A 13,696-nucleotide genomic window follows, 5' to 3' on the forward strand; every position below is an offset into this window, starting at 1 on the left:
GCAAGGCATTTAGCCCCTAATTGCTCCAGTGGAGCAATGAATGAGGAAAGAAGGAGAGCAGTCTGTTTTTACTCTCTGATTTGTTCACTTATGCCGTAATGTGCTGGTGCTCAGGAACAACACAACCCTCAATGATACAGTGTGCACCAACACAAAAACAAATTAAATTAAAAAAATATATACATATGACTATATGTATGTGTGATGCTGATGACTGTTTACAATTACAGACTGGCATGCTCATGAGGGGGTTTGGATGTGCTGAAAGTCAGCAGGTAATATTTTACATGCAACCTGAGACTACAAGAAACAGATTAAGTGCTGGTAGCAGATTAAATTCTCATCAAGGCTATTGACATTTAATAGTATAGTAGTGTACAGTAGCATCAGTACAGAAGGAACAGCATGGCAATAACTACATCAGTAGTATACATAGTATATATGTAGAAATACAAATGTTACCTTGGACGAGGATGTGCACTGATGTGGTTCTTGGTCGACTGCTCGTCTGGACTGCGCAGACATACTGCCCCTCATCTGTCATGTCCACATTTTCAATCTTGATGGTAAACTCCTCTTGATTGAGGGTCACCAGACTCACTCTGGGATCCACCGACCATTTGTCTTCTCCGGCATACAGTATACTTGACCGGTTTAGCCATGCTGTGTGTGTGACAACATCCCCCTGTGCACACCTGTAAAGGGATAAAAAAGACAACATTGAAAACAGGGCTTTTACCAAATGTGGGCTAATAGTTATTCTAAGACCAACTAAAACACTTATAGAATTGACAAACAGGTAATATTAACATCCAGTGTTGATAATTGATATAATATATACAGCCAAGCCAAATAAACAATTGAAATGTCATGTATGTAAAAGGAAACAACTCGCCTCCCTTACAGTACAGAAGGACTATTTACAATTCATTACATATTTCTGAATGCTTTTTTTTCTGTCTGGCTGAGTTGGTCAATCATTGCACTGATTGGCAAACCTTCAACCTAAGAGGAAGAACTAATCAGTGAAAGCAGCTGGTGTAGTGTTGCAGATTGCAGACTCTCCATTGCACAAAGCTTTGACCACTGCAGGAAAGGCTTACTGATATTTCTACAGGCTGAAACCGCACCATAAGACACTGCAGTGGATGGGGCTTGGGTCAGCTGAATTTGCAGAGGCTTATTCTGAGTAAGCAGACTCTGCATGAAACAGGAAGTAGATATTGGTTTGTTATAACTGAAATACCTTTCCCATAATCCTTGTTTTAATCATTTTCCACAACCTGGGAACACTATTAGATGATCCACTATCTGTCTTTTACTTCACTACTACATCATCTTTATTAGAAAGGTAATAATATACTGTACATTCATCATTATACAATATCAAGAGACATAATTGCAGTTCTCAGTTCCCTTATGAAAAGGAAAACATTTCCAATGGCAATATCTCTGGTATTTGAGCCATTAGCAACCAGCTTGCTTGGAATATTGACAACTTCTCACTAAGCTTGGTAAGTACACATATTGTACATATGCAAATGTAGCTCTCAAGCAGTCATCAGGCCACACACTCAGCTTGTGACATTTAGAAGTGATTGAGACAATGAGCCGAAAACTTTACTGTTGTGCTCCGTTTCAGTCACAACAGGTTTCACCAGTCATAAAATGGTGCTTTGATACAGGAGCTGGGCCACTGGTCTTTGACTGTTTCCACAGAGCAAAAGCATCTGCTGTATGTTCATGACAAATGTTGGGGTCCTGCTGAGAAAGTATGAGAGAATGTGCTTGTGGGAGAAGAAAATCATACCTTATACAAACTGTGCTTTTATATGAAAACTAATTGCAATTTTTAAATACTGTTATGTCAAGATCACAAATGATTTTTTTTTAATTCTCAAAAAAAGAGCTTTGTTACGAGATAATCAACCCGTTGTCAAATAACATACAAACAAGCTTTGTTCAATCGAGATAACAAAATAATGAACTCGTGATCTTAAGATAACAGCGATAAAAAATAATTACAAGCACGGCTCTTTCTGCCTTGCTTACGTCTGGCTTACAAATGCCGTTTTATTCAACTTTCAGTAGCCTTAATTTTCCGATGAGCAAAAGAGCAGGGGATTTAGCAGGGGCAGGGGTGGCGGTGTAAGGGGAGCTTAACACTTTGCAGCTGAAAGACTCTCAGCTCCATTTATGCTGTCAGAGCTTTTGTTACAGCATCAGTCACTTCCACTCCAGTGGCGGCAGAAGGGTCAGTGGCATCCTTGGGGCATTTGTGGTGCTATGGTGGGGAAAGAAGACTAAAACCTGTTGTGTGTGTGTTTGTGTGTAATCAATACACTGGAGCAATGGCTTTCAAACGTAATGGATTGCAGCATATCTGAGATGGTGAAGGATCAATTTATTCTGACATAGTGGATTCAAAGCACGGTTTTCATGTTTAATGGCTACAGTAAATTAATTTCACTGAGCTGCATATGCATTTTGCACTGTTAAATGGTAACCTTTATAAATAACACTACAGACAGTCTTTTAAAGTGAACATAGTACCTTTGGTATCGCCTGCTTGATAAAAACAACGACATAAGAATTCATCGCCTTGTTTTTGCTGACCTCTGGAACCACTGGAGGTCCCACCTGCTTTTCAGGTGTTTTGTCACTCTTTTGGGTTTCCTGCAGGCTTCCAAGGACACACGCTTGCAGGTACATTGATGCTCACTCAGGTGTAAAAACCAAAGGCTAAAACCTTTCTTGGAGGAGATCCAGCATGCAACCTCTTTGATAAGTGGCAGCTTCAACGTCCTTGTTATGCCATTACCTTAAGAGACATGCTCTCATGGGCAAAAACTATTTTTGAATGTCCATTTTCCACACCACCAAAGAAAACACAGGAAATGGGATACATTCATGTGCAAAAACTCCAAAAGATGTCGATAGAATCATTTCTTTTAAAAATTTTGAAAATGGCTTTACATTTTGGGATGGTACATTTGTGAGACAGAAAGAGAAAGAAGAGAAAATATCATATTCACACACTGTAGGAGCATGTAACTGAAGTTAATAAATTCCTTTAGAAGTGCATTGCTCCTTATGTATTGAGTTGAGAGGGTGCACATCATTGAAAGACTTATTTTCATTTTGAGAGGACAGGACGTTGTTTTCCCCTTACATACATAAATGTAATATGTATTAGTTTAATTTTGGTAACCCAACACTCGCTTTAACAGCAGCTCTCAGAGAGAAACCACTGTAAGTTGCAATAAATTTATACACACAGCAATGGACTATGTCAGGTTTGCTGACACATTCTACAAATATGAAAGTTAGAATACAGAGCAGAAAAAGCTGAAAGTGCTTGTGAAACATGAAATGAAGGATGCTCACATTGTAATCATGTTAGGACTGCATCTAATGATTATTTTCTCAAACTAATCCATTAATCACTGAAACCAAAATGCAAAAATATTGGATTTATTAGAATACAAAACCAAAAAAGGCAGCACATTTTCATATTTGAAAACCTGGAACTTTCATATTTTGGGGAATTTTTGCTTGAAAAAGAGCTCAAACGATGAGTTGATCACCAAACTAGTTGCTGATTCAGCGTGCAACCTCTTTGATAAGAGGCAAAGAGTTTTACCACGGCATCAGCACAAATTACTATGCAACCACATATTCTAAAAAATATTCAACAAAATGCATCATAGATTTGAAAATAATTTTAGTGTGTGAGGTGGTATCATTATCAACCACTGAGATCAGTGGAAAATCTGTACAACAATTAACAAAAAATCCTGATCATATGAGTTTGAATCCTCCTGTTTACTCACAAGTCTTCAAGGTCACAGCCATGGTCAGTGCCTGCTATGGAAGTACAGCCTTTAGTGGTTTTCATTTAATTTGAGAGAGTAAGTGACAAAGTTGAAGGTATCCTGGCACCTTGCTTGCACTACCTTTCCATTTCTAATTCATGAGAAACTCTGCGGCCATGTTGTGCGAGTGGGAGTGCTGCCTGTTTGAATGCGATGAAAGAGCACAAAAGAAGCCAAGAGATCTGAGATTGCAGTTGCTGGTCTTTTGATAGCCATTATATGAGGAAGGAAGAGAGAATAAAGCAGCTCCAGTGCTTCTTTTGTTAGGTTTTGCAGTGCATAGCCTACTATCAATCAACCAATCAATCAATCTTTATTCACATAGCGCCAATTCATAACAGCGTTATCTCAAGACGCTTTAAATAAAGAGCAGGTCTAGACCAAACTCTTTAATTAAGAGAGAGACCCAACGATTCAGGAATTCAAAATTGTTAGCATTAGCAAAGTTTCTCAGTGTGCAGAAAGTCTCATTCGCAGATCTGCATGAATGTCAACACTTTTCTTCTGCGCTATACCTAAATCTCCTGGTGTTACATCCCTGACACCAGGTATTTTATATTTGGAGTCAAAATGTTCAGTGGCTGATTGGAATGATGTTCCTGAATATATATTTTTTAGAACGTTATGGAAAACAAAACATGGTTTTACTAAGGTTGCTATTGTTATAAAAACTATACGCCTCACCAGCCAAATCCCTCCAGAGAGCAACGAGAAGAAAAACGAAGGGATAAATATTTTACATACCATGTATTCTCCCCTTATCATTTCTGCGCAGATGGCAAACAAAATTTAATCCAAAAAAATTGTCAATCCTCTCAACAGCATGAAAGGAGGTAGGGAAGGGGAGATGTAAGATTGGGAGGTGAAACTGTAACCGTGAGCAAACAGCTTTTCCACTCTCCGCCCTGTGGGCTTTCTGACAGTAATGTGTGGATCATTAAAAATACATGACACTTGTTGCTCCACAATTAGATGTCGCCAGTAGACTTTGTTTACACCGTGGATCAATAGAGTAAACGTTTAATGCTGTCACCAGTGGCTTTGCTTCCAGGAATATAACCCTCATCTCTTTCAACATTCAGTCCCTGAAGAGATTAGCATTACCTTCTCGTGACTCAGATGCACATAACTCCTGACGTTGATGTTCCTAAACCTGTGCTTTTTGAATTAAACAAAAGAAAAAAAAAATCCCCCACGTTTCCCATTGAATGCAAATCTTGATAGGGTGCCTGCTTGGTTCAAAAACACACTTGGGTGACACAGAATCTAAAGAATGTCATGGAAATTCAAGCTGCGTTTTCAAGATAAAAGTTTATTGTAATGTGTTTGTGTTGAAGGTGTGAATGATCCACTCGTAAACAAAGACAAATATCGTATGGACTCACAGATAGTTGTTTTCATGGCCAGACTTTTGCTTACCCACAATTCCATCTGTGTAGGTGAAGGTTGATTTAGTGTGATAATTGTGTTCTTACTGTCCTTCACAACACACCAAGACATTTCACCTTATCCATCTTGAGTGATTTGTTGTGCTACTGGCCTGTACCAACATTTCAGGTGCTTGTTGTCACTGCTTGGTAGTCATGAACCATTTTCTTGACAGTTTGTTTTCTTTCTAGATCGCTTCTCTTCACCCAAAGACCGCTGGCAGTGAAACTCGGTCCTGTCAACACTGACCACGTCACATCATTTGAAGACACCTGCAGCGCATTGTGTTCACACTGCACAAGAAGAAGTAGTTCATGTACAGTAGCAGGGATGTGCTGATCCAAGGAAGTGGGTCTAGAAGAAGCCAATGCGGACGCGTCTTAAACCTGCATTCTTCCTGAAGGAAGTCTGTTTGTCTGAAGTCTATGAGAAAATGACCCTACTTATCACCTCACTAAACATTTTCCTCATGCGTTTATGGTGTCAATCACTACTTTCAAGTCTTCTTTAATACAGCAAGGTGCTCATTTAGATGCCAGAGTTGGTGTCTGCTCAGGCTGGTGAGAATTGACCAATCAGACAAGACTGGTCTTTTTGGGAGTGGGGGCTTAAAGAGACTAAAAAGGAGCCTTCATAAACGCACACTATGAGAAATATAATGTGCTTTTTGAACATTACAGCATATAAATACATTCTAGTAGGACCCCCACGTACAAGGTTGCCCTTGTCTCCTTTAAGTAAAAGTCAAGATGGCATTCTTACTAGGTCAGACCTGTAACATTTCTGTATCAATTCCAACACTGAACAAGAATTCAATGCTGCCACATTAACAAAGAGCACAGGATTCAATATGCACAGAGGGAAATTAAAGTCTTGGTTGTCTAATTAAGAGCACTGTATAAAAAAGAAAAAAATCTGAAATAAATCATGTAAGTGAAGAAAAAATGTATTCGAGGTTTCACTGTGATAAAGGCTTAAAAAAGAAAAAAAAGGTTATATGAAACTCCCTTTTCTTCAAATAATCCCTTTTCAAAATGGCTCTTTCATGCAACAGTCAAAAATCACATGAGCATTGAGGCGCTTTTCATAAATGTCTGAATAAAGAAAAAAGTACTTGACAGACACCTCTGTCTGAAAGACAAAGAGCCATTACTTTAACAGAAAGGTGAAGGAAGAAATGTTACGTATTCTGTCTGAGTAGTGCTGAAGTTATGTGCAGTACTTCGGCTCTCTCAGCGGATGAAGTAGAGCAGTTAATGTGATGATGTGTTGGTCTTGATGATGGCAGGCAGCCATCATGCTGTATAGTTTGCACACAGCCTCTCGCTTAGCTAAAGAAAAGTCATACTGACTATCGTCCTCCATGCGCAGTGTAGAACTGTAATAACAACTGTTAGGGGTAGAGGGCAACTATGCTTACAGAAGATTACAGAAGTCAACAGAGACTAATTAAAACACACAAATGTTTCCATGATGTAATTATTGTTATGGGGAAATGTAATATAAATATATTATTATTATATTATATTACAGCAAAAATGATCATAAAATATCTGTGTGTGTTATTGACCAGAACTTTGGTGCTTGATGTCCTAAACATGTCCGACGTGTCCGATGTGTATCACCTCATCAGAGGTGTTTGGGGCTTTTCAACATTAAGTCCTAAAGTAGAATGGTTTTGGAGGATGAAATGTGATGGAGCGGCATATGTTTTTGTTTATTGTCTATTTTATGAATTCACTATACCCAGGATATTATGCAAAGATAAAGCGCAGAGTAAAACCTGAGAAAGAATCTTTTCTAAATGATTGTGGCAGCAGACAAAAAAGATTTAACTCTATTTCATGCAAGAGTAACCTCAGACACAATGTTTGTTGCTATGCAATCAACATAAAATGAGGACTATATGGTCCGTTGATAGTTTTGCCAGATTTCCCCACAGTATTTCAGGGCAGTCATTCTTCTTTCAAAAGAGGAAATGAAATGAAAAAAATGACAATAATTGATGGTGTTACATAGCTGCAATTACTCTACTCTGAATATTTCATAAATTTGAAGGGTGTGACTTTGAACAAGTTCAGTGAGAAAATGGTAGAATAAATGGCCTTTAGTAACATGCTTATCATGTCCCAGACTGGGTCTTGTGCTGTCTAGAACACATATTAATAAAAAAGTAACTCATCACTGACCTTGTGGACACAATCGCTTTGCTTACAATTGCTTTTCTTTGACCTTGAATCAAGATCCACACATTGTAAGTACTATCGAAATTTTTATTTTAGAGCAAGAGGCGGGGGAACACCCTGGACTGGTCACCAGTCAGTCACAGGGTCGATGCATACAGACAAACAACCATTAACACCTATGAGAAAATAACATCAGCAATTAACCTAACCTGCATGTCTCTGGAATGTGGGTGGAAGCTGGAGTACCCGGAGAACAGCCACACAAGCATGGGGAGAACTCGACAAAGAGTTAGAACCACTGCACCACTGTGCGCCCATGCAGCAACATACAATCCCAGCAAACACGCACTTGTGACAGAGCATCTCATGCCTCAGGATCACAATTAAATCTACATTCTTGCAATCCTTGACCCACAATAACACGTCTCTCAAGTGAGTGACTAAATTATCTGTTCTAAGGCATTTTATTTTCTTTAATTGTTCATAGCCATCCGAGTAGTAAAACTGTTACAACTCAGATTCTCATTTTACGGTCCACTACATGCAAATATTACTATAAAGAGGGCAGATGAACATTTGCATCAGAGCGTAATCATCATGCTCATCGTGGTTGACACAGAAATAACCAGTTTTAGCTTTGTAAGCACTAATGTACAGTAAGAGCATGCGCTATGAGTGAGTGTTCATGTTTCCATTTTTACTAAACAAAGCAGATAAACAAGTGATGTCAAAACATGATGGTAAAAGAGACACTTGAGCTGCCTAATGTCTTGCCATAATCACAATGATATATTAAGCTTCAACAGTTATGCTGATGGGGCTATTAATTAGCCCAATCCATGCATTCATTAGGAAACATTTGTGTGTCTACACACTTGTCTCCACATAACATGCAGGTGGAATTAATCTGCTCTCTGCATCTTGTAGGAGCACTACAGTTGTATTTTCACTAGAGAGGCTCTAATATGTACTGTTTATAACAGGCAGATAGATAGAGATGCCACCAAGCCATGACATGCATCACGGGGTGTGAAATAGCAAATGGACAAATCATTAGTCAAATCAGTTTATGTGAGGGGTAATCACTGAGGCTGACTCCTTAGTATTCAGCTAAAATGATGTAAGACCACAGTAGATTAAGTTGAACTGAAAACACACATCCACAAGGCTACCTGTTAAAGCATGGTTACTGATGTCTGCATACTGTATTTATTGTTCTCAAAGCCCAGTGGTGTACTGGTGTCTTGGTAGGTGGTCTTGGTAGGTGGGCAGTACCTTGAGGGCTAAAGTCACAGATAACACCACAAATTGCATGTAAGACTGTAACATTCAGTAGGTGAGATGGGTATACGCCATCTCCATGGACATGCACGCCGTTTCACATCTGGATCCAAATAAATTTGGGGGGAAACTGCAGCATAATGGCTGCTCAGAGGACCCAAGGCATAATATCTATATATCTTTTATAAATGTGTAACTTTTCATGGTTATGTTTAGGCACTCAAAACACTTGGTTAAGGTAAGGCTAAGATATATTACATAAACAAGGCATCACTTACAGTAATAAGATAACGTCCTACGTTGTACTGTATAAAGCAGCGTAGCTAAAGTGAATTGTATCATGGCACTGTGTGAAGGTCACACAGTGTGAGATACATTAAAAAGATAACTTAAATTGTCCCTGGCTGAGTGCCAGTGTTGGCTCAGGGAATGAATGAGGATGCGTTTGTTTCAGACTGCTGGCATCTGACCCGCCTTCCAAATGGCAGAACTGCTCGGTCATGGTCGGGATGGAGGAAATGACAAATGACAATCGATGGCAATCTTTTGTTTCTGTCCAGGTAGAGGTCCCCTGCAGTCAGCCAGGTGTATACACTGTGCTATGTAGTTATGATGCTGTTTCGTAATTAGTATTGACACCGTCTCGTCCTTTGTTGTCTCGATCTTTGACTTTACTTGAATAAATAAGGAAAAGCTATATTACGCCCACCCTTTCTCACAAAACAATTATCAGCATACAGTATATGAACAAAGTCAAATTGTACTCAATTTCTAGATTGTACTTTGTCCTTAAGCTCACACCTTTTACTGTAATGCTTCTTTAATTATTTGTCCTTAATTATTTGAACATATACAGACCTTTAAAACAGTACTTGCTATGTCTGTTTTCAAACATGGTTAGAATTCTAGGTAAAGAATCCCTTTGGGTGTCATGCACTAAATGAACAATGCCAAAATCACTAAATCTTAATGTAATCAAAAGGGAATATTTCCCAGTGTCATTAAGGTGAGCACCTTTTGTATCGCAAATTATAATTAGTCACAGACTGAACATTGATTCTTGGATTGCTAATCTATATTGCTGGTTGATTTATCACACAATTTCAGAACTTTCATGAACAAAAATCAGGAGAAAAAGTGGTTTTGTCCTGTAAAACCATAAGAAGACATTGAACACACTGATAAAGCACCATGGCTGAAAAGGTGAAGAGGAGACTGTCACCTATAGAAGCTTAGGTCCACAGACACCACAGCAATGACAGATCATATATTACAAATTTAACTGACTCTCTGGGGCGTCTCGTGATCCAAAGCTAACAGCTTCCTCCTCCTCATATCCAAGAACAGCTATAGACGGCTTTTATGTGATATAATGGCATCTTAATGTGTAGAGAATTATTAACTTAGCTGTCCCGGCCCACGGAAATAACACATGAGAGCGTTAATTCCCCTTTAAAAACAGCAGAGGTTGCCCTAGTCGGCGTGATTAAGAGCTACGACACTTGAGAGTAATAAATAGTTATAATATATAAGTTATAAGTTTGGACATCTTCCAGAGAGCATTACTCTTTCAAACAGTCAACTCATCACACTCTATTGCATCCTTGTAGTGTGACTGCTGAGCCGCTGCCCCACGTTGCTGGTTACCACCGATTTGCAATTAGTCACCTGTGCCTGTGCAAAATGAAGAAGGCTGCAAGCTGAATTACCTTTTGTTTACTTTGCTTGATGGGGTATGTCAAAGACAATGATTTGTGGCAGTACAGTAATGTAACTGTGACTTTGTGTGGTGTCATGCTCGTGGTGTGGTTTGAAGATATTTTGTCTGTTGTCTTCGAAAAAATGTAAGGTCTGAGTTTGCGTAATAGATATGCAAGAAATAAACATTTATGACAACATGCCACTATTAGGTGGTAATGTGCTCTTCTTTCTCCATGTTAGTGGTGGGACTCTAGGGAGGGCGAGGCTGGTCTGACAGTCCACCACTTCCAGACTGAAATAGCTCTGTTGGATGAGTTGCAGTCTCTCAGACGTTCGTGAAATAGTCACAAAATGTAATCAATGAATTCCTGTCAGTGGACACAAATTTCTTTTCTTTCCAAGTCCATTAGCACAATTTTCAAACTAATGTATTTCTATAGGATTATCTTTTCGTGTCTGCATCACGTCTTTTTTCCAGCCAGTCTGACCTCTGGAGGACCAGGGAGCACAGAAGCTTTTTTTATTTCTCATTTTATGTTCATTTTTAACTATAACTGCTCCATTACTTAACCTTGTTTTCCTCTCTTTATTGTATCAGTCCACGTCAGTCTGCTGCGGTCCACCATCCATTTTGATTTATTTCTCCTTCTTGAAAAATCATCTTTTTTGTCAGTTTTTAATAGTGGAAGCGACTCCTTGATAGCTCAACCATATGACTGACTACCATTACGGCTGTCCATTTAAATTTCCTCCTCGATTCTAAAAACAATTCCGTTTTTTCCGTCTGTTTTTCATAGCGGAAGCTGCATCATTATGAATGAGCCTCATCGACCGTCTCTATGTAGACACACACCTCCAATTTGCATCATTGTCAGTAGATAAATCTTTTTATGACCCTATTTGCAACCCTAAACTGAGACCTACAACTGTGGTGCTGATTTGTATCAAATTGTAGTTTTTGAAGAATTACAGCTCTCTATAACAGTTGGTCTCATGCATGTAACCCCTTATGATGCTGATTTATAAGCCTTAAAGCAGAGGTCACGGTTCAAAGGTTAGTATTACACAGAATCTTTTACTGACGTTACTCACCATGTTGACACCTTTATAACTATGTATTTGGTTTAGCTCTGTAACACTCATTCAGGAGCTCTAGTTTTGGCATAAGAACTTGCTTTTGTTGGAATTTTCAACAAACAAAATTGCAAAGAAGCCTACCATTGAGTTAGCTTGATCTACAGGTAAAACCTTGGGTGAGCATGGTAACATTATATATGATACGAAGGGCAGAAGCTTCTTATTTTCAGCAAGCCTTACTTACAGTGTAATAAGCATGCTGCCAAAGATGACATAAAAATGCAACCACTACCGTCGATTGTCACACTTGGAGGATTTGTGAAAAATCCTACATTCCCCAAAAATCAACTGCATATCAATTTTCAGTTACCTTTGCTGCCTGCTAAACACTAACATCTTTTCAACTCCAAAGCTCCAGTTTTTAACACATGAAGTCTCAAACTGAAACCATCTATGTACTGTCGTCAGTAACCATGGTGACATCACTATTGCATCATCTTAGCATAATGTTGACCTGATGGTCATTTGACCGAAAAATGTATTTCTATATTGTAGACTCCATTTGGCCATGATCAAAGTTGCTGACAGATTGAAGTGTTTGCATGTTCAAACTGTATATCAGCACTGAGCCTGGGCTTGAGCAAATCTCTCTTACATCTCAAGTATACTGATTTGGACCTACCCTCTGCACAATGACAGACATGCTCTTCTAATTTCAGATGACACCACTAAGCAAGTCTCTTATCATCGTCTTGAAAGATAGCTTTCAAGAAGAAGCTGCTTCTTGAAAGAAGCTTCCATGAGCTAATTTCCTTTTTTAACTGTTATTTATGCAGGAATGTGGCTCAGTATAGAGGCTTTTTCACAGTGACACTCTATTTACTACTCTATTTATGACTACACTACAAATATGTAAAAATAAACAGGCCAGATGCATGGGCAGTTATTGAAAATGGTCTTGCATTTCCAGAGGCATACAGGCCTAAATGTTTAGATTTTTACTAGAGCTTTACAACTATTTCATGACAACAGCAGAAGCAGTTGTTCCTGCATTTGTGTATTACATATTACTACATGTATGTGCTGTTCAAACAGCATGCTTACTCTTATTACTCTACTCTTAGAAGACAACACAATATTTCACGACATTAACAAGAGGGAAATGTATGCTGTGGGTACAGCGGCACAGAGACAATCACTAAGCAGGGTAAAATGACAAGAATTTAATGAGAACATGAGAAGATAGAATTTAAATATAATTAGAAGGGGATGGTTAAATGTGAATGAAACAAGGGGTGAAAGTTGAGTGTAGTTTTCATGAGCACACCTATTATGATTTGACCTCATATAGACCTCCGGTGGGCTGTTGACCAAAGGCAGGAAACAATGGTGGGTGCATGGGACATGGCTTTTAGGCATCCCTTCAAACCCAGAGGCCCATTGGCTCATAATCACATGACCACACTGCTGCTCCACTTGAGCTCCCCGTAGCTTGGAGAGGTCACTCATGGGTCATGTGGCAGAGTCAGATTTTGCTTGTTCTTGTCCTCGGGGGATCCTTAAATAAGAGGAGGAAACGCTTGTTTGGGGAGTATAAGATTTGTCCCAGAAGGAGTTTCAGTGGGCTCAGAGCAATTGACATGGCCAAGAAATATCCACACAGAGGCATTCAGTGTTCCCTACCGTGTCCCAAACTGACACATGAAAATAGGCCAGTTACACTCCCACCATAACCACCATCCCCCTCCCACCCTCTGTTTTCACAAGCTAAAAGAGAGTGAGGACACAAGCTGGTGGGACATGTCCAGCAGCTCCTGTGATGATAATCGAGGCTCAGTGGTTGAGAAAGTGTATGAGCTTTGCTTAATTGAGCTGGACACAAAGCTAAGCCGGGGATAAAAGCACCCCTGTGAATAATATTAACGCTCTCACAGCTCTACACATCAGGCCCAATTTGCTGGAGCTCTCACTTCCACTTATCATGTATAAACGTTTTCACACAGAATACAGTAAATGCAATAAATCAGATGCCACACACCAGAGGGCTCCTGTGCTTCCATCGTCCCCCTGAAACAAAGCTCCAGAAAATGAAAGGGGCTCATTTAAAGTATTAGGTTTGCTAATTGCTTGAACACGTCAGACATTTTT

At 39.2% G+C, this 13,696-nt stretch overlaps 1 protein-coding gene across 3 annotated transcripts in view; it reads right to left on the reverse strand.

The window, feature by feature from the left end:
- Positions 1-13,696, reverse strand: part of ntm (neurotrimin) — a 348,403-nt gene that overhangs the window by 38,557 nt on the left and 296,150 nt on the right. For all 3 annotated transcript variants that reach the window (XM_070843471.1, XM_070843472.1, XM_070843470.1), the window contains one exon: positions 463-695. In XM_070843471.1, the coding sequence (XP_070699572.1) occupies positions 463-695 (233 nt within the window). The remainder of the gene's footprint in view (positions 1-462; positions 696-13,696) is intronic.

Source organism: Pempheris klunzingeri, chromosome 14, assembly GCF_042242105.1.
Source record: "Pempheris klunzingeri isolate RE-2024b chromosome 14, fPemKlu1.hap1, whole genome shotgun sequence".
Lineage (NCBI taxonomy): Eukaryota > Metazoa > Chordata > Actinopteri > Acropomatiformes > Pempheridae > Pempheris > Pempheris klunzingeri.